The sequence below is a fragment of the Drosophila busckii genome, chromosome 2L (genome assembly GCF_011750605.1).
Source record: "Drosophila busckii strain San Diego stock center, stock number 13000-0081.31 chromosome 2L, ASM1175060v1, whole genome shotgun sequence".
NCBI classification, from domain to species: Eukaryota; Metazoa; Arthropoda; class Insecta; order Diptera; family Drosophilidae; genus Drosophila; species Drosophila busckii.
Window position 1 is genome coordinate 1,140,482 of NC_046604.1, and position 25,847 is coordinate 1,166,328.

At 39.9% G+C, this 25,847-nt stretch overlaps 4 protein-coding genes, 1 long non-coding RNA gene and 1 pseudogene across 7 annotated transcripts; 2 read left to right on the plus strand and 4 right to left on the minus strand.

Moving 5' to 3' along the window:
* The first annotated feature begins 7,519 nt into the window (after positions 1-7,519).
* On the plus strand, positions 7,520-12,530 carry LOC108608526 (tubulin polyglutamylase TTLL4). 3 transcript variants are annotated; one of them, XM_017999936.2, is made up of 8 exons: positions 7,520-7,618; positions 8,145-8,756; positions 9,457-9,913; positions 9,979-10,350; positions 10,585-10,771; positions 10,829-10,999; positions 11,052-12,060; positions 12,120-12,530. In XM_017999936.2, the coding sequence occupies exons 2-8, from the start codon at positions 8,172-8,174 to the stop codon at positions 12,294-12,296; spliced, it is 2,958 nt and encodes a 985-aa protein (XP_017855425.1). In that variant the 5' UTR covers positions 7,520-7,618; positions 8,145-8,171; the 3' UTR covers positions 12,297-12,530. The 3 variants fall into 3 exon arrangements, with proteins under 3 accessions (XP_017855425.1, XP_017855428.1, XP_017855426.1); XM_017999939.2 differs by having other exon boundaries at positions 9,469-9,913; XM_017999937.2 differs by having other exon boundaries at positions 12,123-12,529.
* Positions 12,531-12,775: 245 nt separating this feature from the next.
* On the minus strand, positions 12,776-14,557 carry LOC108608430 (serine protease inhibitor 28Dc). Its single transcript, XM_017999800.2, has one exon. It carries the CDS (start codon positions 14,448-14,450, stop codon positions 12,879-12,881), a length of 1,572 nt encoding a protein of 523 aa, XP_017855289.1. The 5' UTR covers positions 14,451-14,557; the 3' UTR covers positions 12,776-12,878.
* Positions 14,558-15,941: 1,384 nt separating this feature from the next.
* LOC108608432 lies at positions 15,942-17,025 on the minus strand. Its single transcript, XM_017999801.1, has 4 exons — positions 16,780-17,025; positions 16,485-16,720; positions 16,259-16,432; positions 15,942-16,207 (listed from the first exon to the last, which is right to left on the minus strand). Exons 1-4 carry the CDS (start codon positions 16,999-17,001, stop codon positions 15,997-15,999), a joined length of 843 nt encoding a protein of 280 aa, XP_017855290.1. The 5' UTR covers positions 17,002-17,025; the 3' UTR covers positions 15,942-15,996.
* Positions 17,026-17,426: 401 nt separating this feature from the next.
* Positions 17,427-18,437, minus strand: LOC108597377 (annotated as a pseudogene).
* Positions 18,438-20,122: 1,685 nt separating this feature from the next.
* On the minus strand, positions 20,123-20,656 carry LOC108604701. Its single transcript, XR_001915356.1, has 2 exons — positions 20,445-20,656; positions 20,123-20,391 (listed from the first exon to the last, which is right to left on the minus strand). It is a non-coding gene; the product is annotated as an uncharacterized LOC108604701 (long non-coding RNA).
* Positions 20,657-21,507: 851 nt separating this feature from the next.
* On the plus strand, positions 21,508-25,361 carry LOC108594442 (protein pigeon). Its single transcript, XM_017979617.2, has 6 exons — positions 21,508-21,628; positions 21,692-23,592; positions 23,655-23,887; positions 24,001-24,215; positions 24,277-24,495; positions 24,831-25,361. The coding sequence occupies exons 1-6, from the start codon at positions 21,565-21,567 to the stop codon at positions 24,968-24,970; spliced, it is 2,772 nt and encodes a 923-aa protein (XP_017835106.2). The 5' UTR covers positions 21,508-21,564; the 3' UTR covers positions 24,971-25,361.
* Positions 25,362-25,847: the final 486 nt, after the last annotated feature.

A 25,847-nucleotide genomic window follows, 5' to 3' on the forward strand; every position in this document is an offset into this window, starting at 1 on the left:
CTATGCTAAAAATTAGTTAAGCATACATTTACCAAAGCATAGAAAATTTTAGAATAATATAGTTTAATTAAAGCAATCTACATATGACATATTTAATTATAAGCAATTAAATTGATAGCAATTCCAACATAGAACTCAACTAGTTGACTGCTCTGCTCAAAACTGCATTCATACTACAACTTATACTACTTGAAAATTTAAATTTGTAAACAAATACGATTACTACAAATGCCGGCATAGCGTTTATAAAGAGTAGAGTACATGACTCAAGGCGTGTGGAATGCGTAGCGCAAGTGTGTGGCAGCCTAATGATAATATATCATATGCTTGCAACAGTGGGTCAAAAGTAGTTAGAATTAATTATAAAAATATTATACTTCATTAACAATCGTTAAACAATTTAAAAATGCTTATTTAATAATATATGCTACTGTAAATAATATAAAATATTTTTAAAAAATTAACGCAACTTGCTTAGAGTATAAAAATTAATTTCAAAAATTGTTTACATATTTTTAAAATATTTGACTTCTAAACGCTCTCAAAAATTAAAATAAACCAGTTGAAATTATTTAATTAAAAATATGTATATATTACTCTATATTGAATTACGTATATAATATTTGAAACAAGTTTATCAGTGTTTTATTAATCAAATTAAAATTATTTAACAAAATGTATTGCATATTGATTTTAAATATTATTTTAGAAATGAAAGCAACTTGTTTATTTGTTTTAAGAAGCATTTTATACTACTTAGCATATATTTTATTGCAAATTGCTTTTAAATATTTTTACAAATTAAAATTAATCAATGTATTTTTGTTAAATTTCCATTAGCCCACACCACTGTAACTCACGTCTAGATGTTCCAAGTGCTTTGGCCCAAACAATTCAATAATACAATAACAACAATCATAATAATAACACAAAACACCAGCCACAGCAACAACAACAAGAACAATAAAAGCAAGCAGCGCATTTACAATGAAAGTATTACAACAAAACAACAATTCAAAGTTAAAAAGCACACACATATACTCCCCCACACACACACACACAGGCAGTAACTCATAAATATTGGAAGCATATAAACATAGATCATAACGCGCCGACGCCGACAACTGACGAACGACGTCCAAACGACCTTATTCCACTCACAATCAGTCAAAATTGAAAATTTATTGAATAACGCGCAGCAGCGAAGAAAAAAAAGTTTGTATATATGAGTGTGTGTGTGTGTGTTTGTTAAGATCAACAAAGGATTTCTTACCAAAATAGCTCGTGTCAAAAGACTTTGATCCATTAATCAATATGCCGCCGACACTGCCAGCGCCAAAGGTTTTGCCAGCTTGTTGTAAGTTGCTGATGATGATGATAATGATGATGATGCGACTGGAGGCTGGAGATTGAGTGGCGCGCTGGTTACCTTCAGTCCAGTTGCCAGCTTGAGGTTCTTGAAGCACACACACAAACAAAAGCCCAGCTGTGTATTTACTCAAGATCATGATGAGGCTGTTATTTGGCGTTTTGGGTACTGGAAACTTGTGGGGGGCTCTCTACCAGTCTTTATTGTTTGTTGGCTTATTGTTTCAGTAATGCTCGATAAGCATGTGACATGTGTAAGTGATAGCGTTAATGCCTGGTCTCTTAAGTAGTAATTACGCTTACAATTGGGCAGATAACACACGTCTCTAGCTTGAGCTGGAACAGCAGAGAGAGATTGGGGATGGGCGACTTAACTGGGGTAATGGCAATAGCCAAGGTGAGTGAAAAGATATCAGCTCAAAGATAATGTTCATTAAAAAATTATATTTTATCACGGATTGAGATTTAAAATCGTAAATTTCAACGCAACTTTTTATAAATATTTACCTAGTGGAATAAAAAATGACTGGCGCTGCTCATTAAAGTCTAATCTAATCTTTAAATTATTAGATGGATTTCACAGAATATTTGCATTATTAAAATTATAGATAAATAACTTATCAACTGGTATAAGTTGATATAAACTAAAGTTTATAAAATCACAAGCCTCAAATAATCCAAGCTAATTTTTCAATATTACATAATTTAAATTCTAAGCTATAAGCTATAAGGTATTATAGATTAAGCTCACAAGCCTTATTTTCATAGATTTGAAAGTCTAATTTTGATCATAAGTAGCACCTTGCTTGCTTTTCTAAAAATAATCTTGAGTTGTCTCTTATATATTTGCTTTCAATTCCGCGTAAGGATATTCTATACCGGCGCTTAGTGGGCAACTTCAGCCCCATGTCACTAGTCAATTGTCTTTATTATTATTATTGCTGTTGTTGTTGTTTTAGTTGTTCAGTCAAAATTGAAAACCAAAACATAAACCGTGTGAAGCAATAATTGCCCCCTAATCTCTATGTACCAACTTGCCTTTTATGCAAGCCTTTGAAAAAGGAAGAGCATGTGCTCCAACTAAGGTTATTTATATAACTGAATGCATGTGAGAAATAAACAAAATAAATTTATATATGGAGTAGCTGCTGCTCTTTATCTACCCAACTTTGCTGTTAAAATGCCAAATTTAAAATTATTAAATTAATCTTCAATATTATATTATATTTGTTAGAGTATTTGTTATTCTTTCATCAAGCTTGGCACTCATTCTACATCTTTTGTTTGTAAATTAAGCGACGACTGCTGCAGCTTTTTGCTTTTATTGTTGTCATAATTATTGTTTAGTGGCGCATCCTGCGCAAACGCAGCCAAGCCAACTTCAACTTGTGTCCTGGCCGGATGGCCTGCTCCCCGCCCCCGCCCCCGCTCTATTATCTGCTGCTAAAATACAAATGTTGTACATAAATCGCGCACACAAACGAATGCTTGACTAGCGATTGGGTTGCGGGATTAAAGAGCAAAGATATCGAATTACACACCTGACGACGGGCCACAAAACACAGCAGAAAAAAAAAACTAAATAAATAAAATAAAATAAAATAAAAAACGCAACGAAATCAGACTGTGGAGCAGCAGCAGCCCAGACACAAAAGCTAAGCCGTCGTATTTTATTGTGAACTTTCATTTGGGATTTGCGCTGCTCTCCAAACTGTTGACCAGCTCCAACATTTGCCAAGTGTCAAAGTCAGCTGGGCAGGGCCGACTGCCTGGCTTGGCTAATAACCAAGCAACCGGTAAGCGGCCTGGCCCTGGTACGGGACGCACTGCATCCTCTCGAGAGAGCGCATCAGCATACTTTATGGGCATTAAAAATTCAAGTGGCAGCAATTTTTCGTTGGCAACTTCAAATACCAAAAGCCGCACCAAAATGCAAAACTCCAGACGTTCTCTCGAGCTGGAGCTGCGGGCTGTGGCCGCTCCTGGGCCAATTTAATGTGTCGGCGTGTTTATCGGCTAATGAAGTTGACAACACGCGGATTAGCGCATTTAGTTGCCAACTGCTGCGACTCGCAGAGTCAACGCCAAGCAGCAGCAGCATCCCAATGATTGCTGCAGCTAAAGATGACAAAAGCTAAGAAGTAAAAAAAATAAATAAAATATTAATAAGAAATTTTAAAGATACTATTGCTGTTATAGCTTAGAATATTTTTATGATTTATTTTATATATGAGCTACTAACTTGCTATCGATACTATCGATTGCATATTATTTTGCACATATGCCAGCACAACCTGCATGCGGAACTTATTACAACTAATTAATTATTAATTGTTATTACTTAATTTACCATCTCTAGCTGCAGCACTGAGTCAGCTGTGGCATTAGCACAAACAACATAAGTTAATAACGATAACGATGAATATTATTTTTATGCACAAATTGCGGTACCCACTCTCTTGCGCCGCTTGGCTTAGCGGTATTTAAATAAATGCCTGCTCTAGGTAGCTCAGCTTCAGTTGGACTTATAGCTCGGCTCCGACAACTTCCCTGTTTTTATTTGTTATTCATTACAAATGCAATTTGTTGTCGTTTGCCCCGCTCTCTTTTGCACTCAATCCGCCGCGCACGGTTAATTCCAGCGCGTTTCCAGTTTTCTCAGCCTGGAGCTGCTGTGGTGACACCAAAAGTTATACGATGTGATAAGACAATAAATATTTTTACCATTTTTAACCATTTATAAGCTGCAATTATGCATACCTATATAAATGTTGGCTATATATGCACTAAAGCTTCATAAATTTGTCATAGCAAAGGCGCTTGATAAGCGCTACATAATGATATAGAGATAAAATAAACAACCTGATCTCACAACTCGATCGAGATATGCGTAACTGTAACTGTAACTAGTTTTTTATGTGCGCAACTCGAGCACGCCCGAATTTTATTTGCATGGCGAATTAAATTGCAAATGGCAGTCGAAATAGTGTGAAAACCATTCTATTCTAAATATGAGCATATTTAAATATTTAGCTCAACACCTAAATATTATACACGTGTGTGTATTTTTTAATATAATTGGCAAAATGCAAATTGCGACAAATTAATGACGATTAAAATTACATTAGGCAACGCAAATCAAACACCAATAAAAAAATCATGAACATGGGCATAGCTGTTGTCGTCACTTTGATCAAGCATACATAACTATGTTATGCATATTTATTGTATAAAAAAAATACTTAATCGTCGAGCTAAGTCGACGATTAATTTAATGGCTTATTTTGTTTTCACTCGTGCGTTATAAAATATCATAAACCGCTCTCTGCCGCTCGCTAGTGACGGTCGGTGAAATAAAATGGAAAATTTATAGTCCAAATAAAGTTGAGAGCCCCAGACTACCTTAAGCTTCTGCGAAATTAAGCTGACGACCTCGCGAATTTCGTATTTATTTTTAGCTGCCTGTTGTTGTTGTTCTCTTATGCGCTGAAATATGCAAAAGATTTCAATATTTTGACAGCATTGTGTGCTGAGTTATAGAACTTTGAATTCATTTAACAAGCCCCAGCTGACGATGATGATGATGATGATGAGCGGGTGAGGCGGCGGCCACGTGACTGTGATTTCGGGCTCGAATAATTATATAATGCACAAGAAGGCAAAAGGCTTATGCAAGCTTTTGATTGTGCGTTGTCCTGGGTGCGCAAGGACAATGCGAACGTAGCACCTGCTGAAGCGCTGGTGACGCTCGATTACACACGCACACACTTGTGGCCAACAAACGCCCCAACCCCAGCAGAGTACTTAAAAATTGTTCGGACTCAAATTACATATTGAAGCATGCATTGAAGGTGTGGGTGGTGGGTTGATGGGGCGTCCGCTTGTGCATTTCCCGCAGCAATTTAAAGTAATTTTACGTTTCGAAACTATGAATTATGCAGCAAGCACACACTTTAGTGGGGTATGGGAGGCGTACATTTGAACGCATGACGCGCATCCTTCTGGGGTTTGGGGTAATAGTAATTTATAGTGACGCCATGTAAAGCTACGACAGGACACACGATTTGTTTGCCACAAAGTTAGTTTTCATTGTCGCATGTTTGTACACAAATTGCCTCTGGCTAAGGCTAGAAAGAGACAGCGCTCAAAATGATTTCATTTATTTATATATATGTATATTTGTTGTAGGGATGCGTACAGGATATGCTTGCTTGCTGCGTTGTTGTGTATAATTATTATAAATATTTGCTATTCAAATAAGTGAATGTCGTATCATGGAAAATTTCTTTGTCATTAGCAGCTGACGCTTGGCTGGAAAAGTTCATAAAGTAAATGATATAATATGAGGGTAAATATTATAGAATAAGCACTGCTTATTAATAATTTGTTGTGTTCTTTTGATTTTCGCACACACATAGCACAGCGCATAATGCAGCTAATTCCTGTTTACTCTTACGGCTTTTGTTAAATGTTTGCACCTTGAGCTACCTTTCTAGCAAAAAATTCGATATGATCTCGAGCTGTGAACTTCCAAATGCCAGCTCCATTACGCAACACATGCGATTGCGATCGTAACCATATGTGGGTACTCAGAGATCAGTGCGCAAAACCCTTTGTAATTGCATAATGCCAAAGTGAAGCAGCTCAGCTCGATTTCGTTCGCTTGGGACACACCTTGAGCTGCTGTAAATTGAGCTCTAATCAATGTGCGACGATCAATGGGGCGCTGACGAATCCTTTTCAAGCAGCTCATGTTTACAAAGAGCTGCCGCATAAAAGGATTAGCAGCAGCAGCTCTCCCACATGTGTGATGCTAAGATCTAATTAATTGCATTTTATATAGCAGAAATTTGATATTTTTGCCAGCAGAAATCTTAAACTTGTGCCGTGCACCTTAATTATTGTTAATTAATAATATTTATTAAGCAAGCGGTGCTCAAGCATGCGGATTTTCTCAAATGCTGGCCACACAAGAGCAAGAGACTAAGGCACATGGCCATATCTACATCTGCCAATGCCAACACACACACAGTGACACACGCATTTAGAGATGAAGATAAGTTCATCATCGTCATGTCCATGCTTGGTCGCTGTCGCTATCTCTGTCTCTCGGCCTCTTGTTGGCTGTTGGCTGGTAGTGTTGACGTTTTGTAGGCGGTGCCTCGAGTGCCGTTTAAACTCTCGTAATGCCCACGCCGCTGTCCTCAAACCAACAGCCACAACTTATCGACAGATTCGTATCTGTCTGTCCGTCTCTCTACCGCAGCAGCAGCAGCTTCTTATGACGCCGCGTTTGGCGTTTGAGTTTTGCCGCAGGATCTGCGATAAATCACTTTGTACAACAACAAGAACAACATAAAAAGGTAAATACAAATAAAACATGAAATATATAGTATAAAAAACTCAACGGTAGGTGTATAAATTGAAATGTTGATGTCTTCATCGGCTTTTGATCTGAGCATTCGTTACACTCTCATGTAGGTCGACTGATGTTTGATGTCTCTGTGTGTGGGTCTTGGCCTGAACAGGTAACAACCAATGTGTCCATCTGTGGGTCAGTCTTGTCTTGATTTATTTGTAGCTCATTAATGTTGTGATGTTGACAAGATGTCTTAATTAACCTTTATTGATTAGCTAAGTGTTTGTATTTGATTTTATGTTGCTGCAGCTATAAAATATACTTTCAATTTTTCGTTTGCTTTCCAGTACTGTTTAAAATTTCAAAAAGTGCGCGCATATTACAGACTGATGTGGCAGCACTGAATTTTTAATTTAGTATTTTTTTGCATTGCCAGCTGTTGTACTAAAGTGGCAACACTATCTGCCACTGGAACTGTTGCACACTTACAAAACTGCGCTAAGTTCGATTTTCACAGCCGGCATCGACTTTTTTTGCAAATAAACCAGTCACTAGTTAAAATAAGTAACATAGCAATTTTACTTTATAAGAGTTATATACTTGCGCTCGAAGCAACAATTTAACCACAATTTATCATCATACAATCGAGTTTAAATCGATATTTTTAGATATTGCGTTTGCATCTCGCTTGCACCTTTCGAAGTCTACTGCTGCTGCTGTCGCACTTATGCTTTACATTTATAGATAAGAAAAACAGACAAGTTTGTTTTGAATACAAATTTTGTAAATTGAAGAATCTAGTTTTCCTGAAAGAAATATTACTGCCACATTTTTCGGTTAACTAGCTAACGATATTTACAAAATTATTTGTGTGCGTGTAAATGTAAAAAGGTGAGTTTTTATACAAAGAAGCAACAGTCTACCGTCGCGCCGGTTGCAGAAGAGGAGCAGCAGCGCGCCAGTGGCAACAACAACAACAATACACAAAAATTTGCGCGGGCTCTCTAAGAGTTTTTAAACGTTGATACACACAGAAGAAAATAAAAAAAATAGACGCAAAACAGATTTTGTATTGAGGCTAGCGCATTTTGGCCAACGCCCAGCGACAGCGATCTTGATTCCATTGATAGCACGTTAATTGTAATTGATTTGGCTTTATCTTCTATTTCGCTATATTAACGAGACCAACAGACGACGGCGTTGATCTTGGTGCTGTGCCATGTCGAAAATAGCAGCCATTGACAACAGGCAACAGCAATAGATACATACACATGCGTAGCCACATGCACATGCAACTGCAACTGCTGCTGCTGCTGCTGCAGTAATAATAATACACACAACCAAAAGCACATCACATAATCTAAACAAAAGTAAGAGTCGGTGGCAACTAATTGCTGATTGCAAATTGCATTTGCAGCTCTCAAAATTCGCTGTGAAACAAAAAATGGCACAGATAACTACTGAGAAGAGGACCACGGCCACAGCGATGCGTGCGCATGTGACGCCAGCAGCTGGAGCAGCAAGTGCTGCTGCCAGCAAGGAGAATGGCAGGCAGCTGCATGGCTCACAGTCGCCATCGCGCGGCAAAGGCATCGAGATATTGGATTTTCATGAATCCTGGCTGGAGGAGGTCGAGCTCTACAAGGACAAGCTGGTAATGTGCAAGCAACTGGCGCATCGCAATCATCAATCCCCACAGTCTGTACCCAAATATGGCGCTGCACATGCAAAGACAATGCACGTATCCTCGCCCGTACGCGTCGCTGGCGGCGGCTCAGGTAGTCCTGCCCGCTCCACGCCCACGACGCCCACCAAATCGCCGCGTGCACAGAAACAGAAATCACCACCAACGCCGCATCGGCACAAGTCAGCGGTGGCAGATGCGGCTGCCGCTGCTGCAGTCATTGCAAATGGTCATCAAAAGTCACCAACAGCAACGCCAGCCAGAGTAACAATTACGCCCAAACTGAACTCTGTGCCGCCCCCGGTGGTGGGTGTGCTGCAATCCGAGCCGTACAAGAAAGTACAGGTGGGTGTAATAATCTTAATTAAAGCGCAAACACATGTTATATATTTGTGATTAATTCAAGCTCAATATGATACATTAATTTTTAATTTAATTTACAACAATTGCCCATAATATGTTAAAACTTGAAGTTTTTATACATTTGTGTTAAATGAAAATCTTCTTAATTTAAATAGTTTTTTAATGTGCGCTTCAAGTCTCAACATGCATTTGAAGCTTAATTTAATAGCCAATACTTTTCAAGCTCAAAGCTTGAATACATTTTGTTTGTTATGCATTATTATAAATAATTTTTAAAGTCGCAACTCAGGGCATTAAGCATGAAACCATTTTAAATTAATTTAATAGCCAGCAATTTATTTTTTATGCTCATAGTTGTTTTACATTTGTTTGTGATTATGCATAAATATAAAAAATTTGTAAAGGCGCAGTACATGTCTCAGCATTAAAAACTTAATCTTAAAATAATTACCAATAATTTTTGTAGCTTACAATTCTTCTTTTTTTCATAAACTAAACTGACATTTAAAAAAGAAATGCTCATCAAATTGAAATGTTGTTCACACAAATATTTGTTTGCCTGCTAATGAAACCTCTAACCCATTTCATTCTCCATGTTACCCCACATTTTGTTTAATGTTCCTTGTGCCTTTGGCTGTATCTGTGTCCTGTGCTTTGCCTGTAAAACTCGCTAACCAAGCAGATGCTTTTGAAGCGCGCACGTGATGATGCGCTTAGCAAGAACTCCAACGTCAATGGGAGCGGTAACAGCAAGCGTCCCAATAACACTAATAACGGCACTAGCACGACAAGTCCGAATGCCGCAAAGAGCGGCGGCGTCGCCAGCAGTTCCAGCGCAACTACCATTAAGCCCACTAGCAAGATTGTTGTTAATCCGTTCCATGGCAGTAGCATGTTGAATGGCCAGCAGACTGACGAGAAGAGCAAGATTCTAACACAGAATGGTCTAACTAAATCGGCAGCCTCGGCGCTGGAGACATCGCTGTATGCATCGCTCTATGCACATCCCACACAGTCGGTGCCGGTACCAACGCTGACCACGCGCATGACCTCTGGCGATCAGAGCAACTACATGGGCGTATCGCTTAATAAATCCATATCGAATTACGAGTCCCGACACGATGATGATCCCTGCGCTGGTAATGTCACTTTATTAACCTTATTTAGTATAAACTTTACTCAATTTGTATTTGTTTTCTCATAGCCATTGATGAAATCACCAGCTATGATGATTCAGAGTCGGAGGAGGATTATGTGGGTGCGCCCTTCTTTTTGGTTGAAGACAACGAGGAGACCTCACAGAGTCGTCACATACGCATGAAGCTGGATAAGGTGCCGTCCAAGGAGTCGGTGGCTACTGTTGATTCAGAGGCATCGGTTTATTTCAAGCCAGATGCAATTTTATCGCCCAGTTTGTTTCCCAATGTACCGCCATATTTGAATTTTACCTCGCATGCGGATAAGGGTCCACCAATGCCGGCGACATTGCATCGCGTGTTGAAGTGGAAGCTCAGTCCAGTGATGCCAAAGATTGTAAAACGCGTTGTGCTCAATTCGGGCTTTCGCATTATCAAAAGTGAGCATAGAGCGACCAGATCAGATACTAGAAAGCTTTAAAAAGTGAATTAAAACATAGATTAAGTAAGCGTTTGTTAAAAGCACAGCTCATTAAAGCTGAATACAGCAGCATTGAAGTTAAAGCTTGACTTAATCTAATGTTTAATTCAGTTAGACATAGAGACAGAGAGAGTGAGAGAGAGGGAGCATGTTTGTTGTTGTAGGCTTAGCTAATTGTTATGTTTAAATGCAGATACAACTGACTGGATGGCTGTATGGGAGAAGCATATGAAGAGTCCTGGCTTTCGCACAATACGCTCGCATCAGAAATATAATCACATGCCAGGCTCATTTCGCATTGGACGCAAGGATACGATGTGGCGCAGCATAGCGCTGAATATGAAGAAATTCGGACGCAAAGAGTTTGGCATCATGCAAAAGTAAAGTGCAAAAGTAAAATATAAATGAGCTGACAAACTAAAAAGTTTACTTTGCAGATCCTACATAATGCCCGATGATCTGGAGAATCTGCGTCAGGTATGGCCCAAGAATGCTTCGAAGCTCACCAAGTGGATTGTAAAGCCGCCAGCGAGCGCACGCGGCACTGGCATACGCATTGTTAACAAGTGGAGTCAGTTTCCCAAGGATCGACCGCTGGTGGTGCAAAAGTAAGTCAAATATATGTGAAGAGAATTGTTTGTTAATTTGCATTTGCTTTAGGTACATCGAGCGTCCTTTGCTTATCAATGACAACAAGTTCGATATGCGTTTATATGTAGTGTTAACTTCGATTAATCCACTGCGCATCTATATGTTCAAGGATGGTCTAGCACGCTTCGCTTCTGTCAAGTACAGCTCGGAGCTGGGCAATCTGGATGAGCGCTGCATGCATCTCACGAATTATAGCATCAATAAGTTCTCACAGAATTATGCCAAGAACGAGGACTTCAATGCCTGCCAGGGGCACAAGTGGACATTGCAATCGTTGTGGTCTTGCTTGGAGAATCGTGGCGTCAATACGAAACGTCTGTGGGCCACGTTGCGTAATTTGGTTATACGCGGCATTGTTAGCGGCGAATCGGGACTGAATCGCATGTATAGACAGAATGTTAATTTTCGCTATAATTGCTACGAGCTGTTTGGCTTCGATGTGCTGTTGGACGAGAATCTGGTGCCCTGGTTGCTGGAGATCAACATCTCGCCATCTTTGCACTCTGAACTGCCGCTCGACTTGCATGTGAAGGGACCACTGATACAGGCCGTGCTGAATACTGCGCTGTACCAGGTGCCGCCTAAGCTCAACGAACGGCAGCAGCGCGAGATACTCGATGAGCTGCAGCTACAGGGGCCGCTCTGTCACGACAAACGCATCTTCACCACCTGCCTGACAGCGGAGGAGGTGCGCAAGCATAATCACTTCACCAGTCGCAGCATTGAGTTTCGCGAGGAATATGTCGACACCATACTCGACAATCTGCTGCCCGACGATGTGCGCTGTCTGATCATTGCCGAGGATGAGCTGGCGCGCTGCAAGCCGCTCGAGCGTGTCTTTCCCACCTCAGGCACATTTAGCTATTTGCAGTATTTCGAAAATCCGCGCTACTACAATCGCCTCATGGACGCCTGGGAGAGCAAGTATGGACAAAATCGTGAGGCGGGCATTGCGCTCCTAAGCCGACTCTGCAAGGACAAGTATCATCTGCAAGTGTCCGAAGCTGCGCTGGAAAAGGTTTGCACTCTGCCCAGCTCTGAGCATCTTACATCAATTAATGCTTCTTTCATTTTAAGCAGGAGCCGAATGTGGCGCTAACCGAAATCGATATGTTACATGTGCGTAAGGATGATATGTTGGATAACCCTACGAATTTGCCGCTGCTAAATAAACCTGTCACCGCCGAAAGCATCGAGGCGGCCATGCAAGCAGTCTCCGCTATGAAGGCCAGACCCTTGGAGGTGGCCACATGAAACACTCAAACAATAAACGCGTAAGACTGATTGTAATAATGATCCAATAGCAGCACAGGCCCGGGGGTACAAGATAGAAAATATCGCCGTTTTCTATATCACACTACTACATATATACTCTATATATCTAAATGTTGTTTTGTAGGTGCAAAATCGGCAATTCGCTCCAGTCTTGATTTCTTTTAAATTCACGTTAAGGTTCAATGCAAATAAAGTTGAGAAATTTTTGGTTTCATATTTTCTACAAATGCAGCCACATTAATTATATATATATATATATATATATATATATTAATATAAAAGTAAGTATCTAAAATTATTGCAGGTTTGCGTATAGAGATTTAAAATGTTCAACAGCAAATTAAAGAGCAAATAGTTTTAATGTTTTGATAACTATAAAAATAGGCTTAGAAGTCTCTATTGCAGATTTTCGAAAAGAGCCGTTTGAATTTATATTCAAGAAAAACAATTGCAAGCTGTTGTCGTTTAGATTATAATTTTATTTTGTTCTTAACAAGTTTATGAAAACACTTTAGCTTATATTTCTAGTGATATTTGGTTGTCTAACTACAAAGTCTGATCTTAGTGCTGCTGCCTGCTGCGTGGCGGCTCGTTGATGATGCCATAGAACAAAGGCAGCTTGGTAACATCGTGACGCACCAGAAGCATGAATGGCGTCTCGGCGCGGAAAGTGAGCTCGGGTCCGGATTTCTTCAAGACAGCTGCTGTGGCAGCAGCAGCCTCTGTCCCCTGCTCATTGACCACAAAGTTGACTTTGTGCAGAATATCTGAGACAATTAGATCGGAGGGCGGCGTGGGCGCTTGCGAGGCTTTGGCTGCCTGACGTTGCTGCTCGAGATTGAACAAGCTATTGCCGCCAGTGGAGGCATTGGGCGCATGACGGCCGCCAATAAGCGACAGATCACTCTGTATGGGCGTGAACATGCCACCAATGCCCATTTCTGTCAGATGATTGCGCAGCGAAAAGGATTCGGTAAGATCCAGCTTGGGAAAGGCAACAATGATGGAGCGACGCGTCATCTTGCTGATCATTTGTTGTATATTGGCAGCACTAAGCGTTTGCTGCAAGTTGGCCAGACGTTCAATGGAGCTTTCCAGCAGCGGCTGTATAACATACATGGTGGCCAAATGTCCATGATATGGCAGGCCCAGTATGCGACAGTTAAGCTGCTCATCCTCGTAGTAGGGAAAAACGCCCACGCCCACCATCATATCAACAGGCACCTCGGGCTGCGTGTCCAGACCATTGGGATAGAACATTTCCGGCTTGGTGGCGCCTTTAATAAAGTCAATTTCCCACACCGCTTTGAAGTATAAAGCATTGGCTAGAATCACGCGCGTATCCTCTGGCACATCAGAGATGATCTCACGTATTTTGCCCTTGGTATGCTCCGATACCCAAGCGTTAATAGTGCGCTTGGCTACAGCGGGCTGGCGATTGAAATCGAGCAGCTCCAGCTTTGCTTTATAGAGTTGCTGAGCGGCGCGCACATAGTCGTCATTAAGATAGAATCCCTGCTGGACAAACATGCCATTGGCTACGTCAATATTCACAGGCGCATGTAGATTGCGTGGATACGCACGCAGAGCTTTGCGTAGACTCTGCCAATGCCATTGATCCAGCTGACGCTGGGGAGAGGTGGTGTCATTGAAACGCTGCTGCACATCGTGTTGCATCAGGGCGAACTGCTCGTGGAACTGAACATTGTCAGCTTGGCCAAAGACTTGTGACAGCTCCGCGTAGCTGCGGCCCTTGGCGCCCAGCTGCAGCAAGGCCATGGCATTGGCTATGCTAAGCGGTGAGAATATAGTTGTCTTGGCATACTCCTGATTCAGCTGCTTCGTAAGCGACTGCGCAAAGCTCAACACATGCTCAGCTATGTCATCCGATATAGCCAAGTTAACTGGCAGCTGCTGTGTTGGCGCTGCCGCTGGCTGCAGCTCTGCAGCATCAATTTTGTAAGCCACTTGCGGATTAGCTGCCTGTCTTTCCTGCTGCACCTGCTGCTGCAGTTTTATCCACTCCTCTTGACCCGCTTGGTTGCGCAGGTCATCGCGAAACAAATCCGACTGCGCACAAGTGAGCAACACTACACTGGCGAAGGCCAGAGCCCAGCACATTATTTTCAACATTTATGCTTATCTGTGTGCTGTTTATATATATATGCCTATATAGTATATAGGTATTTCCCGTTTTATGTATAATCTGGTTATTGAACGGCAACCGACGCTTCCAATGCTAAATTCAAACTGAGCTTGTAAAGCTCTATGCTGTTCAATTTATAAAAAAAATATTTAACTTGCTATCAATCAGTACGCTGAGTCGCTTCTCTCAATGATGATGACGACAACTGCACTATAGCCGAGTCGGACGAGTCATTTGTATTGCTAAGTAATTGCTTGGGTTATACCCCAGACTATTTACTTAACTAGATTCGCGCACTGGTTTTTTGTGTTTTCTGTTTGTTTTTCATTCCATTTTCTACACTCTCAGCTGCTGGACCAGTCAAAGTCATAAAGCCAAGTTCTACAGCCAAGAGCCAGCATCAGAGCATATTCAGGTCTAAGCCACGCTCTTCAGCAGCAGCTCCAAGCTTGTTATTCAGCTCTGAGCACGTGATATGATACCAAGCTAAACATTTGCTTATTTATAGTTATATGCACTATAAATTAATTAATTATTATTTATTAGCAATCTACGTAGTTGTTTATTTAAACCTTTATTTGTATCTGTTGATTAATTCAAAATATCTAACATTAAACACAGCTCGTATATTTATTAAAGCTTTCGATTCGTGCTCGTGCTTAAGCCGAATAAAGCTTCCACTCTCTCTCTCTCTCTCTCTGTCTCTCTCTCTTTGTTTATTGCTCTCTCGAATGACGTGCGTACTTGTTTTTTTTTTTTATACGCTATATATTTTATAAATAAACCATATTTTTCGTTTCAGACGGCGCTTAGTAATTCACATTGCATTTCAATACTCAATAATTTTTCTTTGTTTATTATAGAACATAAGATGACAAATCGTAATGCTTTGGGATTCACGTGGGAAGTTTGCTCTGCTTTAGGTTTTAATAAATTGCGGGTGTTCCCAATATTTGCATATTTTAGCTGCAGACTATGCAAATTTCTATGTAAATCTAAATATGCCCGTTCATTAATCAATGTTAAGAGTTGGGCAAAACTTCTTGATTAAATATTTATTTTGGAATCTTAAAAATGTTGAATGATTGAGTTTCCGCTTGCGATCTTCCCACGAATTATCAAAAGCCACAATTCTATCGAAGGTCGTAAATCTTCTGGCTTAATTAACGAGTTAAATACTCGAAAATACTTTAAACTTTTGTTTATATTTAAAAATTCAGTACACACGATTAATTTTTAAACATACGACATGATGAACTGGCAAACAGTTCCTTGCTGGCTCCAAGCCAAATAATTTCACTGTTTATCAAACAATTTAAAAAACAAAACATAGCATTTAACTTGCAATAACTATTACTAATCAATTTTGCAATCTTTATAAGCCTTTCAAATAAAAACAATCTTATCAGTAATGATACAATTACAAGTCATTATATAACAGGTATGAGTATAAATTATAAAAACTTTATTTATTGTACTATATATGGCCTAAAATGTTATTAAATGCTGAGATTCAAATAAACTATGAATTGCTTAAAAAGTCCAGTAAACTTTATCTATGGACTGAAAGCCCAATTTTTCAAACATAGAGCGTGAGGCCATATTAACTGGAACAACTGGAGCCAGAACTTCTTCACCAAGCTCCGAAATCTTTTTAGATAAATAACGCACCATCAAACTGCCCAAACCAAGTCGCTTATGAGTGTCTCTAACTTGCAATATTCCCAAGGAACCAAGGGGTAAACTAAATATAAGAAATTAGTTACAATATTTTTAAATAATAATGCATTTTTACCGTAAACACCAAGCTATCAATTCACCATTGGCATCATAAGCGCCCACTGAAACATTGTGGGCAATCAATGTTCTAACGAAGTGAATAGAGCCCGGCGCACGATGTGGCCAAATTTCGTTGATGGTTTCTGCATCCTCAAGTTTTAAGTTCTTAAACTCAAGACCAGCGGGAGCGCTAAGTACAGACAGAGGTATTTCACATGCTCTCTCAGAACTTTTAGACTTACTCAGCAGTAAAAGCAACAACAAGTTCTTTGTTGGCTCTATACCAAACAGTTGAATTTGTGCTCATTGGAGCTTCAGCAAAATGCTTGCGAAATGCATCGACTGCCGGCATGAGACGCTCTCCATAGCCATTGAACAATATTTTATTGGAAGTCAAGCAAAGCAGCAGTGCAGTTAACCGTTCCAGGCTCTCGCTCAGCGTATTGAAGAACACATGTTGATTATGAGGGAACTTCCACTGCAAATTGATAAGCTAAATTAACAATATTTTTGTTTGCAAAAGTTGCTGTGACTTGCAATAAATAAATGTGTGCCATCTGTACGCCAGTCACTGTCATCCAGTGTATAGCATTTTATATCTATGCTTGGATCTTTTGCTATCCAATGAATAAAATTATTAATGCAACTGTAGCCGGTGGATTCGTTGCGCCGTTCTACGTAGAGATCGCGTAGAATTTTCCATTCACCGCTTGGTATCTCGACAGTGGAATGAGCAGTTATTTCCAACAGCTGCGACATGTCCACTCTGCTCAGCAACCAACACTAAACTGAGTACGATAAGCTCGTGAGCGCAATAGATTGAAATTGGCAAATACACATACTAGTACAAAATTTCAACTTTATATGATAAAGCAAGCAGAGAGTATTTGAACGCTGTCTTTTGCGTGGTTGCACAAATTTCAATTATATTATTTATTTATCTAGTGTTGCAGTTAAACCCAAACAGTCAGATAAGATAGAAAATGCAGTTTATGCACAGAATCTTTTATATCCTTAAGTATAAGATTATAAGCAATTTATTTGTTTTGTATATATTAAAAGATCCGGCTAAACTTACAGTACTGATTACAATCAATAATTACTATTTAACAGCCATGGTTATAAATTAAGCAAGTAAATGAAGTGATAAAATTGAGCTTAATTGCCACTGGGGTATAGTTTGCTTAAAATGTAAAGAACACTTTATCTATAGCCTGAAAGCCCAATTTTTCAAACATAGTACGTGAGGCTACATTCTCTATAACAACTGGAGCCAGCACCTCTTCTCCAAGCTCCGAAATCTTTTTAGATAAATAACGCACCATCAAACTGCCCAAGCCAAGTCGCTTATGAGTGTCTTTAACTTGCAATAGCCCCAATGCGCCAAGCGGTAAGCTTAATATCAATAGTTTAAAAATGAGAACAATATTTTTATATAAAAAATATTTTTATGTTTACCGCAAGCACCAGGCAACCAATTGACCATCAGCATCATAAGCGCCCACCGAAATATTTTTAGTAATCATTGCTCTAACCAAATTTATAGTTCCTACCGAGCGATGTGGCTAGATTTCGTGAATGGTTTCGGCATCTTCTATACTTAAAGGGCGCAACTCAAAACCCGTGGGAGCTCTAACAACAAATTGTGGATATATATTCATTATATTCTACCAGAACTTTTGAACTTACTCAGCAGTAAAGTCAGCAACAAGTTCTTTGCTACATTTATACCACATTGTTGAATTTGTATTCTTTGGAGCTTTGGCAAAATGATTTTTAAAGGCGTCAACTGCCGGCTTTAGACGCTCTCCATAACCATAAAACAAAACTTTACAAGAAGTCAAGGAAAACAGTAGCGGAGTTAAGCGTTCCAGACTTTCGTTCAGTGTATAAAAGAACAAAAGTTGATTTAGAGGAAACTTCCACTGCAATTAATAAGCTAAATTAATAATATTGTTTATAGCTACAGTTGCTGGACTTGCAATAAATAAAAATGTGCCATGTGCATGCCAATTGCTATCCAATGTATAACATTGTAAGTCTATGCTTGGATCTTTTGCTATCCAATTAATAAAATTATTAATGCAGCTGTAGCCGGTGGATTCGTTTCTCCGTTCTGCGTAGAGATCGCGTAAAATATTCCATTCGCGGCGTGGTATCTCCACAATCGAATTCAATTCCAATAACTGTGACATGTCCACACTGCACTGCAACCAAAACTAAACTGAGCTCGATTAGATCATTTGCGAAATAGATTGAAATTGGCAATTGCACACACATGCAGTTTCGGAAAAATTTATCTTTATAATTATGATAAAGCATAAAGTGTTTTGCAAAAATTTAAATGATACATTTTATATATACTGGTATTGGAGCTGAAACATATTTGAAACTTCTGCATTTTATTCAATTATTTCATGATAAGTGAATGAATGTGTTGGTAACACATTGTGAACAAATTTTATTGTATTATGATTATCGTCTAAGAATTCGATGTGGTTTGCATCCAATAAACTTTATCTATACACTCAAAGCCCAATTTTTTAAACATATTATATGAGGCTATATTGTCCGGTAGAACTGCAGCCAGAACTTCTTCTTCAAGCTCCAAAATCTTTTTAGACAAATAGCGCACCATTAAACTGCCCAAACCAAGTCGCTTATGGCTGTCCTTAACTTGTAAGAAGCCCAAAGAGCCAGTAGGTAAACTAAATATATGTAAGTAGTTTAGAAATTATAGTTACAATATTTTATATGTAAGTATTTATGTTTACCGTAAGCACCATGCAACCAATTGAGCGTTGGTTTCATAAGCGCCCACCGAAATATTGCGACTAATTAGTGCTCTAGCAAAATGTATAGAGCCCGCTGAACGATGTGGCCAGAATTCGTTGACGGTTTCTGCATCTTCGAGCTCTAAGCTGCGCAGCTCAAGGCCAGCGGGGGCTCTAAGTGTAGATAAAAGATAAAATATATACGATATGCGCTATCTGATGCTTTAGACTTACTCAGCAGTAAAGCCAGCAACAAGTTCTTTGCTGGCTCTATACCAAATAGTTGGATGCGTGCTCATTGGAACTTCAGCAAAATGTTTTCTAAATGCTTCGACTGCAGGCATCAGACGCTGTCCATAGCCATATATTAACATTTTATTGGTATCCAAGCAAAGCAACAGTTCTGTCAAGCGTTCTAGACTTTCGCTCAGTGTATTGAAGAACACAAATTTCCTATGGCAGGTCCACTGCAATTGTTAAATAAAATAAATAATATTGTTTATTGTTACAGTTGCTGTGACTTGCAATAAACAAAAATGTGCCATCTGTACGCCAGTTGTCATCCAGTGTATAACATTTAATGTCTACGCTTGGATCCATTGCTTTCCAATTAATAAAATTATTAATGCAGCTGTAGCTGGAGGATTCGCTTTTCCGTTCTGCATAGAGATCGCGTAGGAATTTCCATTCGCCGCTTGCTATCTCCAAAGTAGAATGAGTATTCATTTCTAATATGTCCGCTCTGCAGCCAACGCTAAACTGAGTAGAGTTCCAAAAAATGTAAGTGATAAAGATGGTATTTGCACAGTCTTTTATGAGGTTACAAAAATGTAATCTTTATTATTTATTTCAAGTGAGGCGAGTCTCTCTGTAATCTCTGGAACAGATTTATATTGGAACGACAAGAAATGAAACAATTTCTTGTATAATCCAATAGATACATAAATTGTTGATGATCATGTTCTTGACTGTCGAGAGTAGAATCGAATAGATGCATACATACATACATGTGTATGTATATTACTTGCATTTCTATTTACACTGTACGACAAATATTTAAAAATATTTTTGTAGTTTTAATTTTATTTAATTTTTTTTTGGTTTTACGTTACTATTTTGTCAATTATTGCAGTTCTAAGCAAGACGGTTCTTCTGCCTCCCACCACACTGGATCACTTTGTGCCATAGGCAGTTCCGCAGAGAGAAGTCCTTCATCCTTTCTACAATTTAACAGCCACAACAAAAGCATGAGCATTGTAGATATGAGGGGGTGCAGGGCGAGCAAGTAATCTCAACGCAGCAGCTTTGACAGCAAGGTCCGCCACATGGAGGGCCACAGAATGAGCACCAGCCGGCCGGTCCGCAGCACATGGTTCTAAAATCAATAAATCATATATATATATATAAAAGTTTATAATTTTAACTTACATTAACTTTGTGTTAAATGAGTTTTGTTGGCAGCTGCCAGTAAGTCAAGATTCTGTTTTATTTAAATGAGTTTGATGGTGATTGTAACCGGAAGTACTTATTCGAAGTCCTCCAAATTTGTTGCAATACTCAGAACATTTAACAAAATAATAATGTAAATTTTACTTAACAAATCTTTTACGTGTTGTTCACTACACAAATGTTGAACCAATATGAGCATTATACTAAAATGTGCTTAGAGCCTGATGTGAAAAATGTTGTTATAGATTCCAAAGCCTACTTAAATACAAACAAATTTTATACTTTGCTAACTTGGTAGCAAATATTAATTTGGCAACTATACAAAGTGAACTGAAGTTTGTTAATTTAAAATGACAGTCCTATAATAGATTTTCGCATAGAAACATTACATTGAGGAAGCGCGGGTTAGACCTATATTTAAATCATAACATCTATAAATATATTTTATAATTTATTTATTTAAATTTTTTTTTTCTTTTGAAATTTGTGTACCATACAATTTTCATGGTCTGTGCTTTATAATAAGTAGTACAATTTGTAAAAACTAATAGAATAAAAGTGTATTGCAGCTGGTAGTCGTGTCCGCCATAGCGTCCCTATTCACTTAAGCGAATGCAGGATTCCCAAAGACATCCAAGAAACGTCGTACGCCATTGCCAAGCAAATGTTTAACGGTAATACAGGTATTCTCAATTGACATTTTTGCTAAATATATAAATATTTATACAAAGCTATATATTTGTCTAGCATACAACTGATTTACCAGATACACGATATTCCCAGCTGACAAGGCTATTAAAATATTTTTGTATGTTTTACAATTGAAACTGAAAGCTGAACTGAAGCAAAATGAGAAAACTTACATGGCTTTATTTTAAAATAAATATAGAGTACTATGTGTGTGGTAGTGCCGTTTTTTAAATATTTGCGCCATATACGTTACTTCAACAGCTGTTACTATCTACAGTTTACTTAAGCTACAAGCAGGTTGGCAGCACTGCATGCACTTCAAGTAGTTGGCAACAGTGGCGCGGCAGGTTATTGATTTGTGCAAGATGCAACAGTAATTTTAATAGCAAAATATTAAATAAAAATTAAAATGTTGCGCCAAGAGAACTTGGCAGCCAATTTCTGTGGGCTGCTAGCCGCACAGGGCTACAAAGGTAAGTGCAGCAGTGAATTAAGCAACTGTAACAGCAATTAATTGTGCCAATTGAAATTTGCAGAGAAGGCCAACGAGTGGCGCATTTTGGGACAGGAGCAAGATGGTTCGCTGTTAACTTCTTGGATCTTTGAGTATCTGGATGAGCCGGAAAAACGTGAAACATGCGTTGGACATTTTCATGCCACAAAGAAGCAGCTGCGCGTATTGTGGACACTGCCAGGTTGCATGCAAATCATTCAGGCGAGCATCAACAGCAGCATTACCTTGTTGTCGTATGTGGTAAAGACGAAGCTGATGTATCAAGCGTTTGTAGTGGAAGTGCGCAGCAGCGTGGCGGGACAAACAACTGCATTGAATGCAGAGCCCAGCAGCAAGCAGATCATGACGCAGTTTCTGTGGCGCGTGGAAAGTGCCACACGCACATGCTGGCAGGATAAGCTGCTGGTGTTGACACACGAGGATAGCATCAAGCAGTACAGCTGCACAGTCAAGCAGAGCTCGACAACGACTATACAACCAGGCAGCGCTGAGGGCAGCGGCTGGCGCTTGGACACGAGCATTTTGACGCATGAGCTGCTGGCCAAGAACTTTAGCTGGGCGCAGTTTGATGCAGAGCAGCAAGCGCTGTACTATATACATCTGAAGCCCAAGGCAGTAAGTCTAAGTCTGCTGGATGAACGTGAGCAAACTGGCGAGCAGGCAAAGCCTGTATTGAGTCCCACATTGAGCGCCTTTCAGTTCAATGAGAAGCAGCCCACAGAGACTGTGCTCAACATACCGCTGAATTTGCCCAAGCTCAAGTCCAGTGACGAGGCTGAGGAGACAGCCAGCTATGATGATGATGCAGTGCCGCTGCGTGTGCATGACAGCAGCTTGAATCTCATAATTCTTGCCGACAGCTCGGGCATGTTCTTTGTTTGCCACTACTATTTGTATCAGCCCAAAGCGCATAAGCAGTCCGGCGACAAGCAGCAGGATGTGCATTTTGCCTACTCGGTATCCTTGCTACATCATGGCTGCGTGCTGCACTGCGTCATGCCGGGCGTGCCCTGGCAAAAGGCGAGACTGCTGCGTCCTACATTTGCTCTCCAAGGCACACATCAGTTGCTCGTCTCTTCGGCGTTCTTTGTGCATTTGCTGGATGTGGGTTTGCAGCATGAGCCGAGCTGTCATATCGTTTGCTCTGCATTGAACACACGCAATGCTGAGGTCACCCACTTGGTGCCACTGCGTAAATGGGGCGCCTTGGCCTACGATGCCGTCAGCTTGGATTTGGTTTCGATAAACGTGCCCAAGGCGCATCTTATAGAGGCGTTTCGTAATGACAGCTCGCTGGATAATCGCATTAGCATCATACACTACTTTCTTATACACTCGGGCGATATGGATGTGCTTGCTGAGCTGCTGAGCTGCATTCTGGAGCGTCCACTTTCACTCGATACGGTCGCTTTGCTTAAAGAGGCGCTCATAGCTGGCAGCTATGCGGCCGCCCTGCGTGGTCTGCCAGATGAAGCCAAGACACTGCTGAAGCTGCTACCCTTGACCACAGCTGTTGCCAGCAAGCCCATTCAGGCGCGCGTTGCCGACATCAATGTGGGCATATCACATGAGGCTTTGCATAATACCAGCATGATGCTGCTTTCGCCACAGCAGCGTCTTTCGCCCTATCGCACAGACATTTGGACACGTCTCTGGGAGCTGCTTAATGAAAACGGCAAGCAGGAGCATCCACGCTTTACCGCTGAGCAGGTGACGGAGAAGTTGATCTTTAGTCTTGCTTGCTATCAGCCCGAGGCGCTGTCCCGCTGCACTACACCCATGACTCCAGATGCTCCAGGCAGCAGCACTGGCGGCTTTGGCGAGTTCAACAACAGCAGCGCCTTTCCCTTTGGCAATGAGGTGTTGCCCTTTATAGAGCAGCAGGGCTGCACTGCCAGCAAGCAGGAGCATGTCATCTCTGTGGTAGGTCTACGCTATATAAATCCATAATTGTAGTTGCTTAAGTCCTTCTAATTTACTTTCAGTATCTGCGTGAGCTGAGCGTGCATTTGGTTAAGCATTCATCCAAGCCGCAAACTGGCTTTCGTTGGCTTAAGGAAACCTTCTTCGATCGCTCTCAGGCTCCAGCTCATGTCCATGCTGTGGCCTCGCAGTTTGTTACAGCCCAGTTGGAGCTTTCGCGTGCGCTTTGCTCTCTGGTCTGTCGTGCTGCTGGATTGGATGCGCGTCTAGAGACTCTACGCGGCTTTCAGCTTATGTAAGTGTTTACTTCTACCGCTCCTTAAATTCAAACTCAACTGCATTCAATTTGCAATCTGAGTGTAATTCACATGCTGTTTGCTTATATTTTAAACACTTCTTATTTTATAGCGATCAGATGTCCAGCAATCAACAACACTCGCTATTTCTCATACTGGAGCGTTACACTTTGGCTGTGGAGTCCATAGCTTTTCCACTGCCCGAGGGCTTTTCTTCATTCTTTACCTATTTGGGCTATCGTGCGCTGGAATATGAAATGTTTTTGCAGTATGTGGAGAATCATGTGTTTGAGCTGCAAGTGGATGTAATGAAAGCCATTGTCTTTGGTATGCTTTAGGCTTAACAATTGCTTTTAATTTATATACATTAAATTGTTATATCTTGCAGATATTGAGGACACTCCGCAAGGCATTGAACGCAAACTGTCGCTGCTCTCAGCGTTGCCCAGGCAGCGTGCTCAGCGTCTGCTTAAATGCTGGCAGCATCCAGAGAGTCTCATGATACGTGGACGCCAGCATGCTGCAAATATTCTCTCGGGTCAGCAACAAGAAACTTCGCAGCAGCGCAGCTCTAGCAACACTCAATGGCGCATGCAAGCTCGCAGTGGTAAGTTCTTTTACTTTACTCGAGCTTACCATCATTATTATCATTTTCATTTGTCATTTTATGATTTTTGCTTAGCTTTGGGCAAGCCACAAACTTTGGTTGTCATCTTAGCTTTTGGTTTTTTTGCTTATCATTTTATTAGCCGCCGTCTTAAGCATCGCGCGCTGCTTGCGGCTGCAGCGTCCAGCATTTTGGTAAACTTATGTTCCACATCTAAGCAATAGCTGGTAAGCAGCTCAACTCGATGTGCTCGTTGCTGTCCAGTGTCTGTTTCTTTTAATAATTGTTACACATTAATTGTGCCCCACTATTGATTTTGCTTAATATTTTTGCAGATTTCTCTACGGAAACTTTGAGGCCATTGGACTCCTTTTTGGATTTGTTAACCGCCAAGGCGAGTCTTAATGACTTGGATTACAATTTGTTAATCGAAACAACACTAAGTTCTCTCGAGCTGCTTAAAGTCGACGAGTAATTTAGATATACGCCAAAGTTATGTGTCAAAGTGCAACAGTTGCAATTAGAGCATTCCAAAGTATTTATTCTAAGTGTCTATAGATGTCTATTTTTCGATGTTATATGTATACAAGCTTACATATTTGTTCCTTATTTATATGTAAAGTATTAGCCTAAAGGTGCAATTATTGTAAACAAAAATAAACTATATATGTCTAACCACTAAGCAAATGCTTAGTGGTCTAACTAAAATAAGTAGAATTTAAATTTCGAATTTGTTAGCTGACAAAAGCTGAGTAGTGCTTACAGTGAGGCGGAGCATAAAATTTGCTGTTAGCCGTTAACAGTGCTGTTAAGCTGTTTACATTTTCTGTTGCATATTTTGTTGCGTTATAAGTACTTTTGTAAAAGCATATAAGAGTGAAAGAAAAAGCAAGAAAGTTCGTCGAACATGTTGCAGTTGCTTTCATGAGTTGCCTGTTCGGCATTTTTATAGCATTAATATTATTAATGTCTAAATATTTGTATAACTAACATTTAGTAGAGGATTTAGAGGTTGCCTTCAATCAAATCTGAAATGTATTCATTAAACTTTATATGAATAACCCAATAAATAAATTAATTTAATAACTATTGCTTCAATAATACATATAATAATAATATTCTATAATAATTCTGTCAAGAATCTATATTGTTTGTATTAAATTATTAAGCAACATATTTTTGCCATTTAAGAATTGTTCTTATTTTATTTCTAGCGTTTTTTCAAGCGACTTAGCTAGATTCGAACACGAACAACGACCAACGATGTCCGTCAAACCGAACAAGTTCGTCCAACTCGTCTGCTGCTTTCTGTTGGTGAATTGTGAATTTGAAATGGATTTCAGTTTCATATT

Coding starts and splice junctions, on each gene's coding strand:
- LOC108608432 (XM_017999801.1), bottom strand. CDS start 17,001: ATGTCGCAGCTGTTGGAAATAACTGCTCATTCCACTGTCGAGATACCA. Junction 16,721..16,779: donor ATGGCACACATTTATTTATT/GCAAGTCACAGC, acceptor ATCAATTTGCAG/TGGAAGTTCCCTCATAATCA. Junction 16,433..16,484: donor GTTGTTGCTTTTACTGCTGA/GTAAGTCTAAAA, acceptor GTCTGTACTTAG/CGCTCCCGCTGGTCTTGAGT.
- LOC108608526 (XM_017999936.2), top strand. CDS start 8,172: ATGGCACAGATAACTACTGAGAAGAGGACCACGGCCACAGCGATGCGT. Junction 9,914..9,978: donor CGATGATGATCCCTGCGCTG/GTAATGTCACTT, acceptor GTTTTCTCATAG/CCATTGATGAAATCACCAGC. Junction 10,351..10,584: donor GGGCTTTCGCATTATCAAAA/GTGAGCATAGAG, acceptor GTTTAAATGCAG/ATACAACTGACTGGATGGCT.
- LOC108608430 (XM_017999800.2), bottom strand. CDS start 14,450: ATGTTGAAAATAATGTGCTGGGCTCTGGCCTTCGCCAGTGTAGTGTTG.
- LOC108594442 (XM_017979617.2), top strand. CDS start 21,565: ATGTTGCGCCAAGAGAACTTGGCAGCCAATTTCTGTGGGCTGCTAGCC. Junction 24,216..24,276: donor AATGAAAGCCATTGTCTTTG/GTATGCTTTAGG, acceptor TATATCTTGCAG/ATATTGAGGACACTCCGCAA. Junction 24,496..24,830: donor GCGCATGCAAGCTCGCAGTG/GTAAGTTCTTTT, acceptor ATATTTTTGCAG/ATTTCTCTACGGAAACTTTG.